The sequence below is a fragment of the Lathamus discolor genome, chromosome 5 (genome assembly GCF_037157495.1).
Source record: "Lathamus discolor isolate bLatDis1 chromosome 5, bLatDis1.hap1, whole genome shotgun sequence".
In the NCBI taxonomy this organism is placed as follows: Eukaryota; Metazoa; Chordata; class Aves; order Psittaciformes; family Psittacidae; genus Lathamus; species Lathamus discolor.
In genome coordinates this window covers 16,088,928-16,114,849 of record NC_088888.1, presented here as the reverse complement: position 1 = coordinate 16,114,849, position 25,922 = coordinate 16,088,928, and the positions used below count along the sequence as shown (strand labels likewise).

Here is a 25,922-nt window from a genome sequence, read left to right as displayed (position 1 = left end):
TCTGCTCTTGTGAGACCTCACCTGGAGTATTGTGTGCAGTTCTGGTGTCCTCAACATGAAAAGGACATGAAACTGTTGGAACAAGTCCAGAGGAGGGCCACGAGGATCATCAGGGGACTGGAGCACCTCCCGTATGAAGAGAGGCTGAGGAAGCTGGGGCTGTTCAGCCTGGAGAAGAGAAGGCTGCGTGGAAACCTCATAGCAGCCTTCCAGTATCTGAAGGGGGCCTCTAGGGACACTGGGGAGGGACTCTTCGTCAGGGACTGTAGTGACAGGACAAGAGATAACGGGTTCAAACTTAAACAGGGGAAGTTTAGATTGGATCTAAGGAGGAAGTTTTTTCCTGTTAGGCTGGTGAGGCACTGAAACAGGTTGCCCAGGGAAGCTGTGAATGCTCCACACCTGGCGGTGCTCAAGGCCAGGCTGGACGAAGCCGTGGGTGACATGGTTTAGTGTGAGGTGTCCCTGGCCATGGAAGGAGGGTTGGCACTACATGATCTTAAGGTCCTTTCCAACCCTAACTATTCTGTGATTCTATGATTCTACCTCCTGGAAACAAGTGTGTGAGGACCGCCGGTTCCCCTATGGCCCGCCCTTCCCTGAGGCGCTGTTTCCTCTGAGTGGCTGCCTTGCCCACCTCCTCAAAGGTGACTGTCTGTACTGGGCCCACTGACAGCCACCTGGGAGGGCGCTGCCAGGCAAGGAGCTGCGCTTCCGGGTTGCGCCCTTCAGCGGGGAGCTGCGGCCCCGAGGCAGGGCGGCGGCCTGAGGGGCGGCTTTTGGCGCTGACCACGTGGACTGGATGCTGCGAGTGGCACTGCGGGCCCTGGAGACGTCGAGCCAGCTGCATTCCTCCCCTTTCCAGTGTCACAGAGCGCAGCCGAGGAGCGTGGATGCGCTCCTCGCACCCACACGCCTTGGGGAGCTCTCTGAAGACAAAAGGAAGAGGGAAAGGCCAAAGGTGCGATAGAAAATGTGCCCCCAAAATACAGTGGCTGTGCTGAGTGATGTTTCTGCATTCAAACCATGGGCAGGAAGCTACCTCAAAGTGCCCGTGTGTGAAAATAGCCCAGAGCTGATGCGAGCCCTTCTGGAGCATGAGCTGCTTGTACAGGAAGGGATGTGGAAGTGGGCTGGGATGCAGAGCTGGGGCTCACATCCAGCACGGGAGCAAGCAGGCTGTGGCGTCTTCATCCCTGGAGGTGGTTGCTGGGGACAAATCCTCCCCAGCAGACAGAAGCACCCACCCATGGGACACGACACCAGGGGACGTGCAGCCAGCGCGCAGGGACACCAGGGAAACACACCCCCCCCGTGTGATCGTTTCAGCTTTATTGATGGAGCCAGGGCCGAGGTGCTGCAGTGGCACAGAAACATTGGTGGCCGGAGGGCTCTGCTGCTAACACTGGGCACAGGTCAGCAGCAGGTCCTCTTCAGAGACAGCAACATGCTTGGGAGCCTTTCCAAAGGGCCTTCGTAGCTGCTGTGAACAGAGACCCTGTGACAGTGATGGTAATGTTGTCATTGTGCAGCTCTGTACCAGTTAATACCCAGAGTTTGGGTATCGCAAAGCATGCTCAGGGTACAGAGCCAGAGCTCCTTGCTGTCCTGGGGCAAAGTGGGAATGCAAAGAGCTGCCACCTCTGATGGGAGGATACAGGCCGGTGTTGGAGGATGTTCTCCCTCGTGCAGAGGAGCAAAGCGTGCTCCCGCCCATGTTGGACTTTGCCTCCAAACACAGTGCTGCCTTTCTGTTGTGACGTTGCCTAGTGCCACTGACGTCACAAAGCACTGTTGGCGTTGAGGCAGACACAGGGGGGTGGAAGACCAGGGTTGTCCCTGTGTCAAGACACTCCAGCTCTTGAGCGAGCAGACAGCACAGTGGTTGGTTTGCTCCTGAGCAAGCAGGATGCCTGTTGCCCACACCTCAGTGCATAAAGAGAGAAAGTCGTGGTGGGTCCAAGTTCTGAAAGGGTATGTTTGAAGCCTCTGCAGAATGGGTTATGACCCTGAGCCCTCCCGGTTCTTGGAAGAACATAAGAGGACTGTTTATTTTTAACAAAGTGCATGCTGTGAGCCTGTTAGAACAAGCGGGAGGACCCTCCGTCTTCCAGAGCGGTGTGTGCTGTCTCTCGGCAGATCAGGCTTCACGGCACGTTGGACTAGCCCGCAAGAGGTTTCCTTGGAATATCCTTAGTTCCACATGGATTCCCAGCGTGCTTTTACATTCATCCCTCCCTCCATCTTCACCCAGTCTGCATTTGCCTGCAGTTACGCAAAGAAAAGGGCCAGTGATAGCCTGGCTGCTAAAGAAATGCTGCTGAAGGGGAGGTACAAACCCCCGCCTGCCTCGTGAGCTCTTGAGCTGTCAGGGTATAGGCTGAACCCCCTCTACCCCCACGGACATGAATTATGGTCACAGCTTTTGTTGCAACTCCTTCTTCTATTCCGGAGTTAAGCCAGAGCCCTTCGTCACTAACCAAACAGTGCCAGTCGCTGTTGTACCAGATGGCGCGCTGGTGCTGTTGCTGACAGCTCAGCCACTGATGAGCTTATGCAGGACCAAGGCAACCCTGACACCAGGAATGCTAGGTTCAAGACCTGCCATCCCTACTGCTGCTCTCAGGTCTGCTGCTGAACGGCGTGGGTGCCACCAGCTTCACCATCCTTTTCCTCTTTGCTGCTCCGTAGGAAAATGAAGGCTCTGAAGACAGTGCCCCTGGTGCTGCTCATCCGCCTGTTCTTGTTTGGTGAGTCTCGTTGGAACTGGGACCTGAGGATGGTGCTTTAGGACATAGGGCTCCATGTGCTCTGACCAGAGTAGCCCAGCAAAGAGTAGGAAGAACTGAGAGGGGTGTGCCAGTCCCCCCTGCTTCAGAGGAATGGGTGTGGAGGCAAGGAAGGGCTCAGCCAGTTCTCTTAAGGCGATGGAGGGGCAGTGGCTAACCTCCCCTGGCCCCTGACAAGCTTCTGCGGGACAAGGAGCATGTTCCATGGGAAGGAATAGCTGTGTACTGTGGAGCCCTCTTTCACAACCTGTTGCGAAGACTACAAGAGGAGAAACAACTATGGCACCTGGGAGAGCCGGGGAAAGGGAAGCTGAGGCATAACCCAGCCTTAGACCAAGTCCTAAGTGTAAGGAGAGTTTTGGTGTGTGTCTTACAGGCGTTCACCACGTGGGACTGCTGGGTGAAGAAGGCCTCTCGAGGGCTGCAGCCTTCATCTCCTCCTACATTTGGCATCCCCAACAGCAGGTGACGTTCAGGTTTCTTCAGATCGAGACTGGTTTTACCAGGACATAAAGTACCACTCAGTAAAACGCTGTGGCTAGGGCTGGGAACAGTAGTCATCCTGGCGGGTCATACAGGTGAAGGTCAGTTGGACCGAGCATCAGTGTCTCCACAGCCACTGCACACAGCTGATAAAAAGAATTATGAGGCATTTTTGGGCCTGCATAGGTTCCAGCAAAGCACTGGTCTGTTGCAGTTTGTGATGACTGTTCCCTTCATTGTTGTTCCAGGGGTGTTTCCTCCCCTCTGGATGGGACCACAAGACTTGGAGGTACAGATTATTTCCTCTTGACTTGATGGTGATGTAGAGGAGCTCTGCCCCTGGGCCTCAGCAGGACATTGTTTCTGTCCTGCCTCACAGAGGCTTCACCTAGCACAGCTTCCTGACCTTCTCCCATTGCCCTTTCTTCGTGTCTGTCAAATGGTCACCTATAGCTCCCCACATCCACTAGAGGACTGGGGCCACCCATCCGTCTCCCTTTTGCTTGTCCCGGGCTGTTTACAGCAAAGCAGGGGAGAGAGATGTTGTGGAGAGGAACCACCTGGCAGCAGCAGCCACCTTCCCTTGCCCTCTGTGTGTCTTGCAGCTTTCCTTCTTTATGTCTGAGCTGTTGCACTTAGTATTTTCTATCGGGAATACCACCTGTTCCCCTTGAGATCTGCTCTTGCCTGGCTTTCGTAAGACATTGGCACGTGTAATAGGGAACGTGGCGGCTTTGGGCACACTGGAGATGTTCCTCAGTTTCCCCAAATGTTCCCGGGCAGCCAGGAAGCTGCTTCTCAGCCTGAAACTCTAAGCACTTTGGAACTACCTCTCCCAGCTGCTTAAGACATGCCTGCCCTGCCAGTCATTCAGAGCCAGGCTTCTTACCTTGCTCACACCCCCATGGTGTTCGAGAGGCCAGCCACAACAGTTACAGTCTCTGTTCCTTGCTTTTCTAGGCCAGCAGGGAACGACATAGGAGAAGCGCTGAGTAGAACCCAGACCCTCAAAGAACAGCTCCAGAAGCTGCAGGAAGAGTTCTATCACCTGCACTGGAGCCTCAAGGATGTCACTGAGCGTGCTCTCCATGAAGCCTTGAAGCAGTCTAAGCTCCCAGGCTTCTCTGGATCGGTAAGGGCATGCTGCAGAAGGCTCTACTCAGAGGTTTCTTTCCTCCCTGCAGCCTTTATCCTTCTACAGTTCCCTGTCCTGGCTAGCCAAAAGGCTGGTGTGGCTGGAACAAGTGCTGTGCATGGCCACACTTCCTTTCCTCTTGCTCCACACTTCTGTATGGGGGAAGAGAGCGCCGCGATGGCAGTTACAGTTGCTTTACTTATACCTTCCTCAGAGTAGAGCAAGGCTGGGAGGTTTCCACGCAATCTGGGCGTTCCTCACAGCTGAGTTGAACCTCGTCCCCCTTCCCCTTGGCTGGCCTTGCAGGGGAGATGATTGTCCCATTCCTTCTCCTGCTAACAGGCGCTTGCCTTTGTTCTCTTCCCCAGGCTGTTCAAGAGATCATCAATCAAGTCGTGGAGAAGCTGGAAGAAAACCAAGTCCCAATGACTGATTATGCCCTCAAATCATCAGGTGCTGTGCCATTGTACACAGACTGGTTCCAAAGTGCTTCCTGTGCACACTGACAAGATGGGCCTTGGAACAGGCTCAGCGGTAGGAGAGGAAGGGCAAGAAGTCAAGGGCCACCTAGTGCCCTAAAAACGTACCCACTGACAGACTCTGGGAGCGGCTGGACTCCATCTGAAGAGCAGAAAGCCTAGCCGACATCCCAGCTGACATTACCACAGATTGATGAGTCCCTGCTCTGTGTTCGGGAAGGGTCACGCCAGGAAGAAAGAGGGGAATCCCCCGGCAGGAGATGGAGGACTACTAAAAAGCATTTCTCAAGTGAACAGTGCAATATTCCTCCTGACATTGCTCAATGATCCTGCTCATGTTTTAATTTCCAGGGGCTGCTGTCATTCCTGAATACACAAGTCCATCCTACCGGAATACGGCGTATAAAATCAGCCTGTTTTCCCTGACAGTGATGGATTATGTGAGATCTCCTGAGCTTATTCTTGAGGTAGGAGCACCAAGAAACTGGAAAACAAAGTGGGGGGGGCGGGACGGGACGGGACGGGACACGACGACGGCGGGATGCAAACGTGCTGCTGAGAGTTGCCTTTACCCTTATGTTTGCTTTCTTTTCCTGTCACATTCTTGTATGGACCCACTCACTGTCTCCCTGCTGAGTATTTCCTCTCCCAGACTGCCTCAGGTCCTCCGTTTGAGCTTCTAGCAGGCAGGCTTGGTCCTGCAGCCTTTGTCTTCCTCGTCCCTCTGCAAACTGTCAGCATGGCTGAGAGCCTGCACTGCTGGAGGGCCCCACTCTGTGTTGGCAAGCCCTCCTGGCACTGATCATGGGAACACACCCAGCTGCCTGCCTTCACAGTGCTTCTGCAGTGCTGAAGGGGTCTTGTGACACGGGGATTCTCACAACTGCTGCTCTGTTTGGTACTGGCAGGGTCTGACCCAAGGATGCAGTTCAGAGCAGACCTGATGTGCCAGATCAGTTCTTACTCCGTGATGCTCCTGGCAGAAACGGAAGCCGGGTCACTCTTCTCCATGTGAACGTAGTTTCTTCTTCTCCTTTCAGAAGGAAAATCATCTAGGAAACTGCTGGCCCTTCCATGGAAGTCAGGGACACGTCTTCATCAAGCTCTCTGTGCCAGTCATTCCCAGAGCAGTCACCCTGGACCATGTCTCAGGGCCAGCGCTCCATGGAGACGGTATCTCCAGTGCTCCAAAGGACTTTGCTGTCTACGTAAGTGATTTCTCGGAGTGGGGGGCAGAGGGTTGCTCAGCATTTCTAAGCAGGGGGTGAATACGGGTCAGAACCCGGAGGCCTGCGGCTCCCTCTTGCCTTGCAGAAGAAACAGGCTCCTTGGAGTTGCTCCCTTTCCGTTGGATTCCTCTTTTATCCAATATACCACGCAAAAGGAAGCTTCTGGGCCAAGGCTGTGCTCCAGGAGCCACAGGGAAAATGAGCTGGCACAGTGTCTGCCCCTTGGACCTTCTTGGCTCCCAACGCCAGTGAGCACTGGTGATCCTCAGGGATCATTACCCTGGGAATGTCTGCTCCTTTTCTTACAGCCTACGCTCGTTAAGTAGGCAAGTGTGGCAGCATGCTGGCTAGCTTCAGCTTCTCGTCTTTTCCTTGTGATGATCTTCCTCGGATTATGTCGATGAAATAAATCAGGACTTCACCACCAGAAGTTAAGTCTTCCCATGGTGGACCAGGGCACTCATGTTTTCTCCACCCCATCTTTCTCTAGGGGGTGACGGAAGAACAGGAGGAGCAGTTCCTGGGACAGTTTGTTTTCCTGGCACCACTGAATCCCACTCAGACCTTTCAGCTAAAGGTAGGGGGACGGAGTGGGAGGAGAACGGAGAGGGAGCAATACAGTTTGCTGGGGAGAAGCTTCCGTGCCAAAGGGCTCAAGGCAGCATTCTGGAGAATGGCGTGTGCCATGCGGTCCCTCCTTCTGCTGTAACCTCCTAATGGCATATGCCTGGAATGCCATTCTCCTTCACTTTTGGGTTTACACTTCAGCGCTGACAGCCACCGCTGCTGAAGCTGAAATCAGCTTGGCTGTCTGGACTCCAAGTGCCTACAGGTGGCCACGTCCACTCAGGAAACACTGCCGCTGGCCTGCTCATTAAAGACTAGAAATACGGGGCTTTCTGAGGATGCTGTTGTTCCTAGTACCGAGGCCAGCTAAACAGGGAGGCCATTCTGTGCCATGGCTTTCTAGAGAAGGCAATGAGGCATGATAGGGATACCACTGGGTCTTCTGACAGGGGAAGCATGTGCCCCAAAGTAGGCTAGAAGTCATTGCCAATTGATTCACTACAATTTCAGGGAGATGCTTGTTCCTTTCCTGTTCTTACGGCTAAATGAGGTAGAGCAGTGGAAGAATGTCTTGGCCACAACCCTCCCAGGGCAGTCAGGTGTTGAGCAAGTCCATTGCTGCAGCGCTCTGTCAGTAGTTGAATGCCAGCGAGGAAAAGACAACTCATCTCTTCTCCTCCTTTCAGAACGAGCACTCTGGGTTTGTGAATTACATCCTGCTGCAAGTGCTGAGCAACTGGGGCCACCCGGACTACACTTGCATATATCGGTTCAGGGTGCACGGTGATCCTGCCAGCAACGAGAGGAACGTGGCACTTTGATCTGACAACAAAGTTCCTTGATTGTCATTGAGTGTTTTGCCTGTGATAACAAAGCTCCTTGATTATCACTGAGTGTTTTGCCTGGGATGTTAAGGGCTAAGAGAACTGCTGTGCTTCTCTCCGCCCACAAGCTTACCGGAGACTTCCCTGGAGGGAGAGGTGATGTCAATAAAGGACTAAACTGTTTCCCGCAGATGCATTACTTTGGAGGATTAAACACACTGAATGTGTGTGCAGTTCAAGTAAAAAAAGGCTTCCAAGGACTCCAAAACGGGCAATAGGGAACCCCGACCTTTACCCTTAAAGACACACACCCCCACCCCCCCACCCCTCACCCCCCCATATCTTTCTGACCCCCAAAATAGTCCCTGGGTCCCCAAAATATAGTCCAGGGACCTCCAAATGCCAGCTCAAGTACTCCTAAAACGTCCTTTGGGGACCCAAAATGGCCCAGGGACCCCAATATACCCGTCAGGGACCCCCCAGATGGGCCTTAGGGTCCCCAAAATTTACACCCAGGGATCCCCCAAATCCTTTTGATGCCAAAATAACCCCTAGGGAAGACCAAAATACAGCCCATGGATCCCAAAATCCCCCCAGGGCCTCCGGAATGCCCTCTGGGGACCGAAAATGGCACCAGGGACCCTCAGGTTGCCCAGACAAGTGGTAAATGCCCCATCCCTGGCAGTGTTCAAGACCAGGTTGGACAGAGCCGTGGGTGACATGGTCCAGTGCGAGACATCCCTGTTTTCAGGGGATTAGAACTGGATGATCTTAAGGTCCTTTCCAATCCTAGCTATTCTATGGTAACACCCCTCGCAGACCCCCCAGAACAGCTCAACACCCCCACATAGGCCCCCAGCAACCCTAAAACTCCGCAGGAAACCCATACTCCCCAGAGATCCCCAAACAGGGCAGAGGGGCCTTCCAAAACTCCCCCCTTAGACATCCTTAAATGGCCCTCAGGACCCCAAACTGGCCCCAAAAGAAGTCAAAATGGCCTCCAGAGACTCAAAAATGGACCTCAGGGACCCCAAAATCCTTCTGACATGAAAATAATCCCTTGAGACACATCAAAATCTCCCCTGGGGCCCAAAAATCCTTCACATGGACCCCCAAAATGGGTTTCAGGCGCCCAAAAATGGCCCAGAGAGACCCCAGAATACAGCTCAGGGACCCCAGGATTGCCCCCGTTTCCCCAAAACCCCAAAGGTACCTCTCCAGCACCATGGTACCCCCCAAACAATTCTCAGGGACCCTGAATTTCCCTTCAGTGAGACCCCTAAAATGAGGGTCACCGACACTGAATGGCTCAAGAAACAGGCTGGGTACTAAAAATAACATCCAGGAACCCCAAAATGGCTCCTAGGGATTCCCCAAATCCTTCTGACTCCAAGATACAGCTTATGAACCCCAAAACTGGTCCTGAGGAACCCCTAAATTAACCCTTGGGAACTCCCCTAATTCTTTAGATCCAGATCCTTTTAACCCCTGAGGAACCCCAAGGTACAGCTCAGGGACCCCAGAATATCCCAAGAACCCCCAGATTCCCTTTGGGAACCCAAAATAGCCTCAGGGTACCAGGGAGGTTGTGGGTGCTCTATCCCTGGCGGTGTTCAAGGCCAGGTTGGATGAAGCCTTGGGTGGGATGGTTTAGTGTGAGGTGTCCCTGCCCATGGCAGGGGGGGTGGAACTAGATGATCTTGAGGTCCTTTCCAACCCTAACTGTTCTATGATTCTATGATTCTAAATATAGCTAGAGGACACCAAAACCTGAAACCCTCCCAGTGACTCCCTAAGCGCCCCTCAAACAGGACATGGGGACCCTCAAATCTTACCTTGACATTAAAATGGCCCCAGGAACCAAATAATGGGCTTCAGGGGACCTAAAATGGCCTTTAAAGACCTAGAAATACACCTCAGGTATGCAAAAAATTAGCATTAGGGACTCCAAAATGCACTTTGGGGACCCCAAGTTACCCCAGGGACCCCCAAGCTCCTTATGACCACAAAATACAGCTCAGGGCCCCTCAAAATGGGCCTCAGGGACCCCAAAATTTACCCTTAAGAGCTTCCAAATAATATTGAACCCCAAATAATGCCCAGGGACTCCTAAAACACAGCCCAGGGACACCAAAATCTCCTCCAACGAACATTTTTGTGCTACAGAAAATTTCGGAATCCGGCTCATTGTGACAGAGCACCTAGTTTGTACTGGGAGGGATTAAAGGTATCCAGTTCGTACCAGGAGGAGGTAAGGCGATTCAATTTGTACTGGGATCAGGACAAGTCTGTAGTGTGTGGTCTTAAATGGATCTAGTTGGTATTGGAATAGGCCTCACTCTGTACTGGGAGGGGTCCAATTTGTATTGGGTATGTGTCTGTTCTGTACTGAGAGAGTACCTGGGGAACCAGCTTGTGCTGAAAGGCTACAAAGGGCTCCAGTTTGCACTCGGAGTGTGCCCATGCTGTAGTGGGTGAGCTTAATGGATTCCATATGTACTGGGACAATCCCCAGTCTATAATGAAAAGGGGTTTCAGGGGCCCAGTTCGTACCAGGAGGAGGTCAGGGGATCTACTTTGTACTGCGAAGTGTGCCAGTCTAAAACTGGAAGGAGATCAGGGGCTTGGAATTGGATGAGCTTTAAGGTCCCTTCCACCCCAAACCATTCCATGATTCTATATCCCCTATTGCTATCACAAGGTAAAAGTTTAACTTATCAGAAGCAGTATAAGATACTGGTGATTTTATTATTGTTCGTGACAGAAGTTTTATCGACACTGACAATAGATGTTTCTTGTTAACAGCAAAATGCAATCACACTCTGAACTAGATGATTCAACAGGATGGTACTGACAGACACAAAAGCAGTCAATTTATCAGTTCATATACATCAGAAAGTCAGTTAAATCACTTCTGTTTCAGTACAGGACAGGAGCTATGCCAAATAGGATCAGAGAGATGCATTTTAGACATTTGTTTTGCACGGGAATAAGGCATGATCTGTGCAGACTTTATTTCTCTGTTATTCAAGTGATGGCCATCTTGTTTAGATGCTGGAGGCTGGAAAGGACAGAAAGAGGTGATCTTCATTCTCAGTGTTACCAACTTGCCATCTGGGCTTGGGAAATACCAGACTGAAATACTGTTGCTAAGACCAAACCAGTGTGTTTGGGAATGCCACTGCTGGGCATTATGATTTATGACCTCATTCTTGTCAGCAGTGCAGGCTCATGCTGCAGTACAGTTCCAGTTCTCATCTTGACTCACAAGAGACAAAGCTTCACAGAGGGGTTGAAAGAATGAAAGGGGAAAAGGGGCAGATGAAATCCCTGCTTGATGCCCAGAGGAGATGGGGACCGTCTATTTCTGCAGTACGCTGTTTTTCAGCCACAGCTCCTCCAGATGCCCTTTTAATGAAGTTTCCCATGAAGAACCCCATTTTCTGTCAAAACCTGCTTTAGTAGTTCAGCAGTCCTGTTTAATAACCTTCTTATACTTCACTGTCCCTGTAAAGATGACTGCTCTGATAATTGCTCCAGAGAAAAGGAATGTGTACAGACAGGCTCCTCCTCCCTCCATTGTTTGACTTGAAAAGCATTTTAACTACTAACAAAGTTCCAGCCCCTGTCACTACACTCAATTATTCACAGCAATGGACAGACAGACACAATGTCAGAGACACTGACAGATCACAAGTGGTTTATACAGAACTAGGAAACATCTGGAACCTAAGGCTAGTACTGCTGTACTGGTATATGCTGTATTGCTATATGCTGCATCTTCTCTCAACAAAACTGCTGAAGTTACAGATAACTGGAAGAGATTTGATGTGAACAAGTAGGACAAAGAATTTAACGCATTGAAAGTTTTCAGCCACATTCAACCTTTCCTGGTTCCTCTAGTCACTGTGTATTCTTCCTCCCCGGCACATGAAGACCCTTACTGCTTGCTGGTGAGTGGGGGCGAGGGACTCTGAGAGCGCAGGTGCACCTGTTTGTACACACCAATTCCTCCTGTCACACTCTTTGCACTCCCTTGTCTGCTGGTAATGCTTTCTGGGCCACCCTCGATTCTGCCCTGTGCCAACAGTGGCTGGTGGATGGGTGAGGATACCGGTCCTGCTCCTGCAGGGAGGAGCGGGACGGAGGAGGAGCTGGAAGGGGCAGAGGAGGAGCAGGACAGGCTGTGAAGGTGCAGTGCCCTGTGGTGTGTTGGAGCATCTCTAGTTCGGTGTTCGGAGCCATGGTCTGGTTCTGCTCTAGGGGCAAGTGGGTGTAGGCAGAGCTCTGGTCTGCCATGAGGTGGTTTGTGCCATCTCATTTTCTCTACTGAGCTGAATTCTGTAAGCAGGCTAATAAACCCAAGCTCCTCTCTCTTGCCTCAGAGAACCTCTGTCTGAGATACAAATGTAACACTGAAACTTGAGCACAGATTTTACCAATGAACAATCAGAGTTACAAAGCAAACAATTACCATTTCTGAGTTACCTGGTGACCACCACTGGAAATCTGCGCTTAGTCACTTCTAATTCACACAGGAAAAGCATTTCTTTTAATAGTAATACCCAAGGTCTACTACTACTGAGAAGAGCAATCCGTCTCCCAGATCCCTACCTCAGACATACTGGAACTCAAGACTGATTCAAAGGACTGGTACACACAACAGCATAACACATCAGAAGCAGTCTTACACCCCTGACAAATGTCTTCCCAGGCTCACAAAAGCATGTCTTGTGTTTGGCAGTATTAATCTCATACGACATTTAGGTAAACTCTAAATCTTCAGTAAACACCATTTCTGACTAATGGCTGTGGTCCAAACTCTGCCCTCAGATACGCATCTCCAGTTCTTTATGCATTGATTCTAGAGGAACTAAAGTGTAGATGTTTGGGAATTGTGTGTAGTCCTCTGCAGGGTTGAGTGGGACCAGTGACCGTATCCTCCTGTGTGAGATTAAAATGAACGTACTGCAGATTGGAGTTAATTCACAGAAAAGACTTGTCTTCGTAAGGTCTTGCTCAGCCTCTTTTTTTATTGTACAGACTTTACATAGAAGTAAAGCTGTTAACTTGATGATCCCTTAAACAAAGACATCAGAGGAAAGAGGAATGAATCTCAAGTACAGCAGATCTTTAATGTAGAAAGATCTGCAGTCTGGGGTGGGATGGTTTAATGTGATGTGTCCCTGCCCATGGCAGGGGGGTTGGAACTGGATGATCTTAAGGTCCTTTCCAATCCAAACCATTCTATGATTCTATGATACAAACTCTTTAATGGCAGAGGATGTAAGTTACCTGGCATGTCACTGCAGCTCTGTGTGGATCAAATGTCAGCAAAGTGCTTTCTGCTGTATGTGTACGAATTAAAGATGGCCAACTGTTTATAAAGAGAAAGTAGCATTTAAACATGCACAGAATCATTACTGATACAAAGCTATTATTAATAATCCAAAGGTTCAAATTTGGTAGTCTACGTGCTTCAGCACTGAAAAGACAGGAGAGAAGAATGAACCCCAGCTTTTCACATACTGATACGTTTTGCAAGTGTCGTGGTTTAAACAAAAGTTAGCCATAAATCATGCAGTAGCAACTCTCACCCCCCCCTCCCCCCCTTCTTGCCCTCCCCCTACTCCAGGAGGGACGGAGAGGAGAATCGAGAAGAATGCAACTTCTACAGTTTGAGATAAGAACAATTTAGTAACTAAGGTATACCACAAATCACTACTGCTACCACCAATAATAATAATGATAAAGGAAATAACAAGGGAAGAAAAATACAACACCTCACCACCAGCCGACCGATAACTCACTCAACCCCACCCGACCGAGCACTGACCGATACCTCGTCCAACCCCACAGTCCCCTAGCCCTTCTGGGTAACTCTCCGTTACATCCTGGGCATGACGTGCTGTGGTATGGAATACCTCTTTGGTCAGTTTGGGTCAGGTGTCCTGTCCCTGCTTCCTCCCAGCTTTTCCTCCTCCCTGGCAGAGCATGAGGCTCAGAAAGTCCTTGGCCAGACTAAAACATTGGTGTTATCAGCGCTGTTCCCAGGCTGAAAGTCAAAACACAGTGCTGCACCAGCTACCAAGAAGGAGAAAAATTACTGCTACTGCTGAACCCAGGACAGCAAGTTACTGAAATAGTTGTGGCAATCTGCAAAGTGATCCTTCTAGTGACTGCAGCTGTTTCCACAGCTCTTGCTGTCAGTGTATGCTCCTGTGGGTAATTGTCTTAAATCATTGAATCATAGTATAGCTACGGTTGGAAAGGACCTGAAGATCATCTAGCTCCAACCGTCTGCCATGGGCAGGGACATCTCACACTAGACCATGTCACCCAAGGCTCTGTCCAACTTGGCCTTGAACACTGCCAGGGATGGAGCATTCACAAATTCCTTGGGCGACCCATTCAAGTGCATCACCACACTCACGGCAAAGAACGTCTTCCTTATGTCCACACAGCTTCTCTTCTCCAGGCTGAACAGCCCCAACTTTCTCAGCTTGTCTTCATATGGGAGGTGTTCCAGCCCCTGATCATCCTTGTGGCCTCCTCTGGACTTGCTCCAACAGCTCCATGTCCTTCTTAGCTGAGGACACCAGAACTGCACACCGTGCCACAAGTGGTGTTTCACGAGAGCAGAGCAGAGGGGCAGGGTCACCTCCTGAACTCGTGTTCGCTTTGGACATAGTCTGACAAAAAGAAAGCCCAGAAGCAGCAAGAGGCAGCACAGAGCAACAAAGCAACACAGAAAAAACCTGAAGCCTCCCAGAAAAGGAAATAGTTGCATAAAATAAGTGACTTTTCCATATGAGGCATCTTTGTAACTGCTGGATAGTGAACTCAGAAACAAATCATACTTTCTGCAGTTTTGTTCTTCTGTCTCTCTGGCAATGTTTTCTGCTGTCATTTCTTTTATACTTTGCCAATTTACCTCAGCTCAGCTGTGAGAAGTGAACGGAGGAGTATGAGAGAAGGTCTTACATATTTCAAGCTACTGTCCAAAACTGCAGGCTGGATTGCAATGAATTATCTGAAACTCACTCACTGAGTTTGGTTTATTTCCAGTCCACAGCCGATTCAGAAGATACAGTAAAACATAATAACAAAAGAGGTGCAACCTCATAAAAGATTAAGAGGTTGTGAATGAAGATGCAGCATGAATTAAGAACCTCCCGGGTAACTCCCCCCAGTTTATATACTGGGCATGACGTGCTGTAGTATGGAATACCCCTTTGGCTAGTTTGGGTCCGGTGTCCTATCTCTCTTTCGTCCCGGCCGAAAAGATGGACTCATCGCCAGCACCTGCAGTACCGAACAATGGCCACAGGAGCGGCTCCGGGAGCACCACCCGCACCCCGCCATCACAACCACCTGCAGTACTGAGTTCTGACCACAGGAAAGCAGCAGGGAGCAGCGCCCGGCGTCACAGCGCACCCGCTCATCACAACCACCTGCAGTACCGCACTCTGGCCACATGACGGCAGCAGCTAGCGCTCCCCCGGCGCACCCCTCCATCTGCTGTACCGAGCTTTGGGGTGGATATTCTCCCTCCAGCCCTAACCCTCTCATACCCAAAATCATTTGCTCTGGGTGTCTGTGGGTCACTGTGTGGAGTCTATGGGTTTCTGTAGGTCACTATGGTGTGTCCACGGGTCGCTAAGTGTTGCTGTGGGGTGTCTACAGGTCGTTCTGGGAACTTAATGTGATGTCTATAGGGAGTCTATGAGTCTTGGGGTCTTATAAGGGATCGGGGGGGGGGGGGGGGTGTGTCTATGGGATGTCGAGGGGTTGCTCTGGGTCGCTATGGGGTATCTAGGAAAAAAATGTTACTAAAAGTGACTAAACCAAATTGGAAGGAAACTGAGTGAAAAGTCAATAAAAAGTCAATAAAAAGTGAATAAAGTAATTAGCCTGAATGAAACTCGAATAAAGGTGGATAAAAATGAAAGCAAATAAAAGAGTCAGCTGGTGTTGGGGTACTTACGGGCACCAACAAGAAGGAAGTGCAGCAGAAAGGCCAGAAGACCTCCATAGATGGATAAGGAGCTGCTGAGGAAACTTAGTGGGGAAAAAGAAGCTTATAAAAGGTGGAAGCAAGGAGAGGCAGCCTGGGAAGAATACAGGGATGTTGTCAGGGAAGCTAGGGAACAGACGTCCTGGGCTCAGCAGTTGCAGTCATTTTTCTCCTTCTTAGTAGCTGGTGCAGTGCTGTGGTTTTGACTGGGAACAGCATGTAACGCTGATGTTTTTAGTTGCTGCTCAGTAATGTTTACTCTGACCAAGGACATTCTGAGTCTCATGCTCTGCCAGGGAGGACAGGAAGCCGGGAGGAAGCAGAGACAGGACACCTGACCCAAGGTAGCCAAACAGGGATTCCATATTACAGCACGTCATGCCCAGTATATAAACTGGGGGCAGTTACCTGGAAGGGTTAGATCACTGGGGTGGGTATCAGTCGGCGGGTGTTGAGCGGTTGTATTCTCTTCCTTTGTTATTTCCCTTATCGTTATTATCATTGGTGGTAGCAGCAGTGATTTGTGTTATACCTTAGTTACTGGACTCTTCTTATCTCAACCCGTGGGAGTTACATTCTTTTGATTCTCCTTCCCATCCCTCCGGGAGTTGGGGGGGGCGCGGGGCGGGGAAAGGAGGAAGCAGGGGGAGTGTGCGAGCTGCTGCGTGGCTGAGTTGCTGAATGGCCTTAAACCACAACACCAGGTCAGGAAAGCTAAGGCCCAGTTAGGACTGAGTCTGGCCAGGGATGTGAAAGATAACAGGAATGGATTCTATAAGTATGTAGCAAACACAAGACAGACGAGGGACAACGTGGGCCCTCTCTGAAAGCTATCAGGAGAACTGGATTTGGAGAAGGCTGAGGCTCTCAATGACTTCTTTGCCTCAGTCTGCACCAGCAAATGCTCTGACCACACAGCCCAAGTCTTGGAAGGCAGATGCAGGGACGGTGAGAATGAAGACCTTAGGTACACTTTAGGTTGGTTTTGGGACTGATCCTGCTCAACATCTTTGTTGGAGACAAGGACAATGGCATTGATGCACCTTCAGGAAGTTTGCTGATGACACCAAGATGTGTAGTTCAGTTGATAAGCTGGAGGGAAGGAATGCCATCCAGACCTTGACACACTTGAGAGCTGGGCTGATGCCAGCCTTACGAAGTTCAGCCAAGTCAAGTGCAAGGTCCTACACCTGGGTCGAGGCAATCCCAGGCACAGCTACGGGTTGGGCAGAGAAAAGATTAAGAGCAGCCCCGTAGGGAAGGACTTGGTGTTGGTTGATGAAAAATTGACCATGAGCCAGCTTCAGTATGTGCTTGAGCCCAGAAACCACCTGTGTGCTGGGCTGCACGAACAGGAGTGTGGCCAGCAGGTCAAAGGAGGTGATCCTGCTCGGCTCTGCTCTCGTTAGACCCCACTTGGAGTACTGTGTGCAGTTCTGGTATCCTCAACATGAGAAGAACATGGAGCTGTTGGAGCAAGTCCAGAGGAGGCAATAAGGATGATCAGGGGGCTGGAGCACCTCCTGTATGAAGACAGGCTAAGAAAGTTGGGTCTGTTCAGCCTGGACAAGGGACGATGGGTTCAAACTGAAACAGGGGAAGTTCAGGTTAGCTATAAGGAAGTTCTTTACTGTGAAGGTGATGAGGCACTGGCACAGGGAGCCCAAAGAAGTGGTAAATGCTCCACTCCTGGCAGTGTTCAAGGCCAGGTTGGACAGAGCCTTGGGTGACATGATTTAGTGCGAGGTGTCCCTGCCCATGGCAGACGGTTGGAACTGGATGATCTTTATTTTTCAGGGAATACCTTAAACTGCTTGCTTTTCTTTCAGTGTGGCACTGATGGCCCAAATTCCTGATTATTTGTAATATAAGCATATAATCTCTGGCCACATTTGGAAGTCAAAACAAATAATTTTTTCTTCAGTGATGAATAAACTGTAAGAAGAGACTTGTGTCTTGACGCCTCCTCAGGGAGAAGCATTTTGCTCCATGTTGGCTACCACAAGAACTAAAAAAGGGAGGCTGCTCTGAAGTTTTGCTGATGTTTTTACACAGAATCGTAGCTAATTTTCAGTACAAAAGGAAGAGAGGAGAGAAACTTAAACTGAGTGAATTGGAGTTGTTTGGGTTTAAGGTTTGGCCTAAACTGCAGATCAAGCCTGGTGCAGTGTAATTTATTTTACAGTACTGTTTCATTTACTAATCAGTATGATCAGGAAAGGATCTCACCTTCTGTCTGACTTTGAAGAAATGTTTGTGTGTATGACAAAGATGCTCTAGGTTAGCTGTAATTAGACATCTCTATTTGCATTGGAAGGGTCTTTATTGAAAGGCATCAGAGAGATAAGCGTGATCTCCACAATATTGCTTGCTACCTGCAATATATTTAGGTGAATCATTAAAGGCACCTGATGAATACTTCAGATAAGGAGCAATGTTACAAGTTTGGTAATATTTATCTATACACACACTAGAAAGTGTATGTATAGTATATGTATGTATAGTGCATGTAAACAGGATAGATGCCTGAAAAGTTAAATCTACGTTTAGCTGGAACATATGTTGTACTTTTGGAAACACAACAAGCAATAATTTTGTTGAGTCCTATACAATGCCTTAATGAGGACATTTCCTCCTTTTTAAAAAGCAGAAAAAAATAGCATTAATAATTTATTATTTAGAGTGAAATACATGAAAAAGGATGTAGTTTATATTAGAAATGGCCAACCCCCCCCAAAAATGGGACAGAATTTAAGCAAAGCTGTTATTCAGCCTTGGGCTATTTTCAGTGTAACTAAACAGATTAAAGAAAAGTGCACTCAGCTCCCCACATCCTCTTTTATCACCCTCTTGACTTCAATTCTTTCACTTCCCAGCTTTCCAGAAAATGCATTTGAAGTTTGCAGAGCTTCTTCTTTCAATTAGATTTGATTTTAATAGGGACTTAAGAAAATGACCCACTACAGTGGCATCTGGCTTCCAGTTGAATATTTAACCACTCTCCCCATATCCATACAGATGGATCATAAATGCTGCTTATTTTCATGCTACAGCATATGAAAATGGGGTTATCTTTTGATCAGTATAAGGTCATTATAATTTTTGCTCTTATGCATATACCCTTTCTATTTCTAACAGAGTATGCTCTAAAACAGGAAGTATATTGTTCATGGTAGCAAAAACTACAGCTATAAGGTCACAAGTTTCAGTGCAAGTAACCTTTGTATACAGCATTTAAATATTTCTAGGCATTTTCTACTTTTCCTTCAGCAGTATATTTCAATATTGAAAAATACTAGTTTTGGCGGGGGTGTTATATACATTTCTTTAAAGGTTTTAACCTATTGTGTTTTTTGTTTAAAACAATTACCCTTTAAGTTTCTTATGAAACTTCAGCACAGTAAGGAGCTGTCACTTCATCACAAAAATGCTGTTAATGAAATTAATGTTTTTTTAAATGGGTGTCAAGTTGAGCCTTTTCTTATGAAACAAATGATAATGTAAAATTTATATTGCATATACTATAAAGAAAAGTAATTGACCTGAATGTCTTACTGATATCTGTATGCACGCAAAGGATGAAAAATTATATGCCTTTAGTTCTGCAAGGACAGGAAAACCATAATGCAAAGAGGTCAGTAAGAATCTCTCCATCGCTCAGATCACATTCTATAGGCAGCAAGCAATAGAATTACTTGACATTAAAAGTATCAGTCCATTACATACAGTTGTTACTATGCAATGCCATGCCATGACATTCTATTTCATATTCCTGCACTAGAAGTGAGTAACAGGAAAATTATACCAGTGCCTATGAAAAGTTTTGGTGATGTTTTCCCTTAATAATAGCCATATCCTCATTGCTATGCACTTCCTTGGGCTTGACTGAAAAAGGGAAAAAAAAAAACCCCTGAAGCCACTAATTTATGTAATTGAAAGAAAAGGAAGATCCACAGAAATCAGACATGAAGAATAAAACCACGAATTTACTTTACATAGGAATATGTAAATATGCATTTACTTTACAAAGGAATAAAGTACAGTTGTGCTTCCAGGTATAATACATCAAGTAAGTGCCAAGGGTTAGGAAGATACATTTTGTTGTAGAATTGTGGTCACTTGGATATAAAGAAGCACCTGGCAATGACCACATTGTCATCAGCAGGATGAACTACCAGGAGGTGTTGGGGTCTTTAGGAAGACCTGTGCTGTGCTGTAAACAAACCTAGTGTTAAGTGTGGCATTAAGTCCATATGAGATTAAATAGTACATTTTACTTCAGTTTACGCTCTCAGTTCAACTCTGTGGCCCTGAATGGGAAAGGGTTATTTTCTCAGTTGAAAACCAGATTCCGTCTCTGGAATCACAACCTCGTGGCCACAGGAAACCATAACTTGAACATTTGTGTGTGGAAATGCAAGCAAATAGTTTGAAGCTAGTGGTTGAATGACGTCTGAGAAGGGTACCAGTACTGAATGGGTACAAGGTGGAGATAAAGAGGTCTGACAAATAAGGTAACAAGGGGGAAATGGAGAAACACAGAAGTGTAAGACTGAAGAAATGTAACAAACTTTAACAGAATATAATGTTTCTGAGAATAAATACTGTAATATATTAACAAACTGCCTATTTAATCAATATGAATATTTACAAAACAGAAACAGCATCCCTAGCTGTTTATATATATATATATAATGTATATAATATTATATTACTGCATTTTAAAATAAATTATTTTGTATGAGGTGATAATTCTATTTAAATGGGAATAGACTACCAAATTCCATTAAGGCAACACAGCTCTATGAAGAAGCCTGGAGTGAAACTGTAGTGCTGGTATTTCACTCCCAGTAAGCTGCTTTGGCATTTTATCTGATGTGCTGTTGACTGATTTTTCCCATCTTGTGTTATTAAACTAATAACTAAGGAAAATCAGAAAAGCCAATGATTGCTAAAGTGGTACATATGGTCTAATATATGAAGTATTTTTCTGGAAATGTAGGAAATCAGAGATATGAAGCTAAAGTATCTATTTAAAATGAGAAGGGGATAAGTAGAAGCATCACTTGTTAAATGCTCTTTATTAAAGAAATGGCTTACTATCCTTTTGTGTGACTCAGAAGTGACCATCAATCAGCTACTTAATCTGTAATGATATAGCATGTCTCTGGCAACACGGGTGCAAAACATCTATAGCTAGAATATAGCTAGAACTCTGACTCAAAGGACTTCTAAAGGATACTGGACAAAATGATTTTTGAAAATGTCTACTTAATTTGTGTGCCTGAATATTTGCATTTTCAGATATTTTCACAACTTCAGTAACAGTGAGGTACCCACCCTTTAAAAGTCAGCCCCATCTAAACCAGTTCAATGACTTCTTTCTCCAATGTCCAATGTTAAAATTAGCATAGAACAATTCAGAAATCCTTCAGGAGTAAATTATTAAGCAAAAAACCAACATGTTTCTTAGCACCATGAGGTGACATTCTGCTTCTAAGAACCATGTACTGTAGCTATGGGTAATTATGCACACGCATGGCTAATCCTGTGTAAATCACAACACATTGAGTAAAAATGAATATTTTTTAATTGTTGTATTTCAGATGCATTTACTTAGGTTTGCTTGGTTTACATACTGTAAAAAAGAATATTCTTGTTCTAGGACCAGGGATGACAGGTTCAAACTTAAACAGGGGAAGTTCAGGCTAGATATAAGGAAAAAGTTCTTTACTGTGAGTTCTTTACTGTTCTTTACCGAAACAGTCTGCCCAAAGAAGTGGTGAATGTTCCATCCCTGGCAGCGTTTAAGGTCAGGTTTGACAGAGCCTTGGGCAACATGGTCTAGTGCGAGGTGTCCCTGCCCATGGCAGGGGATGGGAACTGGATGATCTTAAGGTCCTTTCCAACTCAAACCATTCTCTATGGTTCTACCTGCTTATTTATGTCCTTGTATTCTTATCACTATTACCAAAATTTGAAAGGTATCTCACTCATTTTTAATACAGACTTAAACAAAGGACCTTTTGATATGAAGTCCTACACTCTATCCAAAATATGACTTCCACTGTTCTCTCACATCCCGTTCCTTCCAACATCTCTAAATTACTCCCTCTTCATCCCCAGCCCATACCCCCAAGGAAGTCTTTCACATTTCTATTTCAATATTTGATGATAAGATGAAAACATTATACAAAGTAATGATAGAACACTAATTGATAGAAATATGAAATGACAGTAACGGTCTCTGGTTGAGCTATGGCTGGAGATTTCTGTACAATGAAATACTGTTCATAGTATTTTTGTCTGGTAACTTTAGTTAAATTCAAAATCAGGGTATTTTTCATTAATAAGATTTTAAGATTTTGAATGTGTGTAATACAGAAAACTGAACATTGTCTTTCATTTCCCAGGGCAAGCACTATGACTGTAATATGAAAAGAAAGAAGATGCAATATTAGTTGTTTCTGTGACAAGAAGAAAGGGTTCTGGCAAGGTGTGAAAATAACACAGTGTTGTCTTTTACTTTATATATGGTAAATGTCTGTGTTACAAACTGTGCCTTTAAGCCTTCCTACCTGTCACGAGATACAACTGTTTATTGGACCTTCAGCCTCCTACATAGCAGTGCCTGCGCACACAACAGTCAAACATAAATGAAGCTGTGCTGCCTTACTATGATCTAACCCTGTTTGTCTAGGGTAGATTGAAGTCTTCAGGGAGATAGTTGGTTACTAGCTACATCCAGCTTATAAACAGAATCTGACTTGATACAGAAACGTAGACAACTTTTGCTGAATGACTTCAATGACGAAAACAAATGTGTACAAATGAAACTGGAGTCTGCAGCACTGGAATTCTTCACTCTCATGAATGCAAAGAGCACCTGCCTTTCACAATAGACATGTCCTAGCAAACAGCCCCACGCTGTGGACGCAGCATGTACTAGGGAAATAAAACCCACGTTTACTGTGCTTGGGCTGTTTCTCGTCTCACCCAGCTCTGCCAGGATATACTGAGAATTATTAGGTTGTGATTAATTCAATACCTATATTAAATTTGCCTGGAGTATTGGGAAGAGGAGGAACTTCTCAAAAGGACAGTTGTTAAATTTTTTGTGTGTGTGTATGTGCTTTTGTCCTTTCATTCAATTTTAAGAAGGGGGAAAGAAACAAGTGTTTATAGACACTTCTGCCAATATCACTTTTACTTGGCTGTGGGGTGGAGCTGCTCTGAGCAAAGTGAACATCTTTGGTAGCTACCCATTGTGCAGCACTGCATCTGGAGCTGAAAAGCAAGGTTGTTTCCCAATTCACAAGCAACAACCATATGTTCATGAATGAAGAAACGTACTCCACCTAGTCCCAAGAGCTGCCTCTCTCCCCTGTAGCCTATTTAAAGTTATTCTGGTGCTCTTTACTGGACTCCAGCTATTAATTGAACACCTTTAATCTTTAAATCCTTCAAGAGAAGTAACTGTAAGCAACACTGGGGAAAAAATGACTATTGTTCCTAATGACTCAGAGTATCATTTCCCAGAGTGACTATATTGATGACACTCCAAGGCTCCTCCCTCTAGAGCAGATGGCAGACAATTTTTAAAGTGGCATAATTACTGTATAACACCAGCAATCAAGATGACAGTTTACAGAAAGATAAGGAGACAAGATCCCTGACATAAAGTTCTCATGTTTTGTGAGTAAATGGTTTAAAAAAAAAGAGGTGTTCCCCCTCTCCTCAAATATGCAAAAATTTATAATACAATCCTAGACAGTAATAATGCAACACATTATATCATCACCAGAATTAAATGTGTATTCACTTCCAAATAATTTAATTGATTTTCCAACCCAGATGCTCTCGTAAGACCTCACTTGGAGTATTGTGTACAGTTCTGGTGTCTTCAACATAAGAAGGACATGGAACTGTTGGAGCAAGTCCAGAGGAGGCCACAAGGATGATCAGGGGCTGGAGCACCTCCTGTATGAAGATAGGCTGAGGACACTGGGGCTGTTCAGCCTGGAGAAGAGAATCTGCGTGGAGACCTCATAGCAGCCTTCCAGTGTCTGAACGGGACTACAGGGATGCTGGAGAGGGACTCTGCATTAGGGACTGTAGTGATAGGACAAGGGGCAATGGGTTCAAACTTAAACAGGGGAAGTTCAGGTTAGATATAAGGAAGAAGTTCTTTACCATGAGGGTGGTGATGCACTGGAATTGGTTGCAGAAGGAAGTTGTGAATGCTCCATCTGCCAGTGCTCAAGGCCAGGTTGGAGGGAGTCTTGGGTGACATGGTTTAGTTCGAACCACACCCCCACCCCTCCACCCCCACCCCCCACCCTCGCCATGGCAGGGGCTTGGAACTAGATGACCTTAAGGTCTTTTCTAATCCAAACCATTCTATGATTCTATGACTGTATGCTATGAAAAACAAAAAAGGTCTGGTCTTTATATATATAAACAGCAAAAAATACATCTCAAGAATTAGTGGCCATCCACTCTGCACCATTGCCCAGACTGCTGCACTGTATTTAGCACTGATGTAAAGAGATCCTAAAAGAGCCTGTCCAGGGTGGTGCAAAATCTCCCACACTACGGATATGACGAGGAGGCAGAGAAGGAATTTGTTGCCTAACTTCCTTTGACTCCCTGGGGAGCCAAACTGTTACTCAGGTAATAACTTAGCAAAACAGGTACTTGGCAAAAGAGTAGCAAGTCCTCCCTAGACTTGTATTTTACGTAGCTTAAGGGCAATCATGCCATTGGGAGGTGTCTCTGAATACAATTTCTAGAGCAGCATTTGCCTCCTTTTTGAGTGGAAGAATTAAGCTTCTTGGCCAGAAAACAGGATGCTCCACAAAGAAACTGTACTCATACCCAAGTGGAAAAAAGTGGTAAGAAACATCATTTTCTTGTACTTTTGTAGCTCAAATTATTATTATGTTTTATGAATTAATAAAAAGATTGTAGAAACATAAAATTGCTTTGTATATTAATATTGTATAACACTGAAGTGATGTGTGCTTTGAAATGAGTTTGGGATTTTTTCCGGAGCGATTGCAAATCATGTACTTTAATTGCAACATCAAGAGGAATGGTTTTGAGAAAATGCCTTAAATGGCTAGGCTGAACAGGAATTACATTTTGGAAGTTGACTTTAAAAGCAATAGAGACATCTAGTGGAAGTATTTAAGGACTGCAGCTGCCAGAGATGGCATCAAGTCACAGCTGATTCTCTTGAATTGCTTCTACCTGGATTGAATTTTGTGAATAGATTGACAAATGCCAATGCTGTTTATGCTTTACGGAAGAAATTAATCTTATATTTCAGGGTATTGTGAGGCAAATAGGACTTAGGAGCCTAACACATATTTTTTAGTGTTCTAAGCAAGTTGGGCTCCAGAAGCATTTATAGGTGCGATGTTTACAGTGCCATTTCTTTAAGACATATGGCCAGTCATTGTGCAATTTATAGTCCGTGACTACCTAAGCTATTAGACTCCTTCTCAAATATGACTGAATTAGGCATGCAGAAATGTGATCTTTCAGTCAGCTGCCTGAATGAGCAGCCACTTAAAATGGCACCACAGGTAAGGGCAAGTCTTCCAAAGAGTCCCTCCACAGTGGCAGGTTGAAGTATGGTTTCCAAGCATGATCCACAGCCTCAAACCCTCTCTGACGATGTTTTTATTTTACAAGCTGACAGGTTGAAGTAGGGAGTGTCAGTCTTCCTTCCAAATACTAGAAATATCCTGTCCCACTTTCTTATCAAATACTTCAATAGAGGACTCCTCCAGGACATAGGAAGTTCAATTTCCTTCTCTGCCTGATAGCACACCTGAACATTTCTTATTTCCTATTATATACTCTGGGAAAGAAGATGCCGACTCAACCAAAATCCGAAAGCAAGGCTTTTGGACCCAAGAAGAAACCCAATCTACAGCCATACTACCAAGCATGAAGGTCTAGGTCTTGGTGACATATTCAACTCCTGTAGGGCAAAACACAATATAGAAGCATCTGCATAAACATATTCAGAACACATTACAGAAGCGTTCATAGCTCCCCCTCTAAGCTTAACACTAGCTAAACTGTGCAGGTTAGGCAATAAGCCTAACATGGCCATGGTAGTGTCTGTGCCTTTTGATAATGAAGTAGTTTCTCCCAATACTTCATAGCTTTGCTCAGCTAGGCTCTATGATATGAGGAATAAAACTTGAACTTCCAAGGTATGTGAGTGAGGAAGTGGCCACGTAGGTTAAAGCAGTTTATACCTAGGCTAGTCCAGTGATTCTCACAGCTCTTTGATTTCTCAGCATGCTTCAACTTTATCCATTGTGTCTCCACAGAAAAACATTAAATTTAAATACAGTGTAGACAAATCTCACTTAAAATACAT

At 46.4% G+C, this 25,922-nt stretch overlaps 1 protein-coding gene across 1 annotated transcript; it reads left to right on the top strand.

The window, feature by feature from the left end:
- Positions 1-2,203: 2,203 nt before the first annotated feature.
- Positions 2,204-7,503, top strand: LOC136014698 (SUN domain-containing protein 3-like). Its single transcript, XM_065679626.1, has 9 exons — positions 2,204-2,331; positions 2,692-2,782; positions 3,166-3,254; positions 4,233-4,404; positions 4,776-4,860; positions 5,238-5,353; positions 5,927-6,094; positions 6,606-6,692; positions 7,369-7,503. The coding sequence occupies exons 1-9, from the start codon at positions 2,204-2,206 to the stop codon at positions 7,501-7,503; spliced, it is 1,071 nt and encodes a 356-aa protein (XP_065535698.1).
- Positions 7,504-25,922: the final 18,419 nt, after the last annotated feature.

Coding starts and splice junctions, on each gene's coding strand:
- LOC136014698 (XM_065679626.1), top strand. CDS start 2,204: ATGGATTCCCAGCGTGCTTTTACATTCATCCCTCCCTCCATCTTCACC. Junction 2,783..3,165: donor GGAACTGGGACCTGAGGATG/GTGCTTTAGGAC, acceptor TGTGTCTTACAG/GCGTTCACCACGTGGGACTG. Junction 4,861..5,237: donor TTATGCCCTCAAATCATCAG/GTGCTGTGCCAT, acceptor TTTAATTTCCAG/GGGCTGCTGTCATTCCTGAA.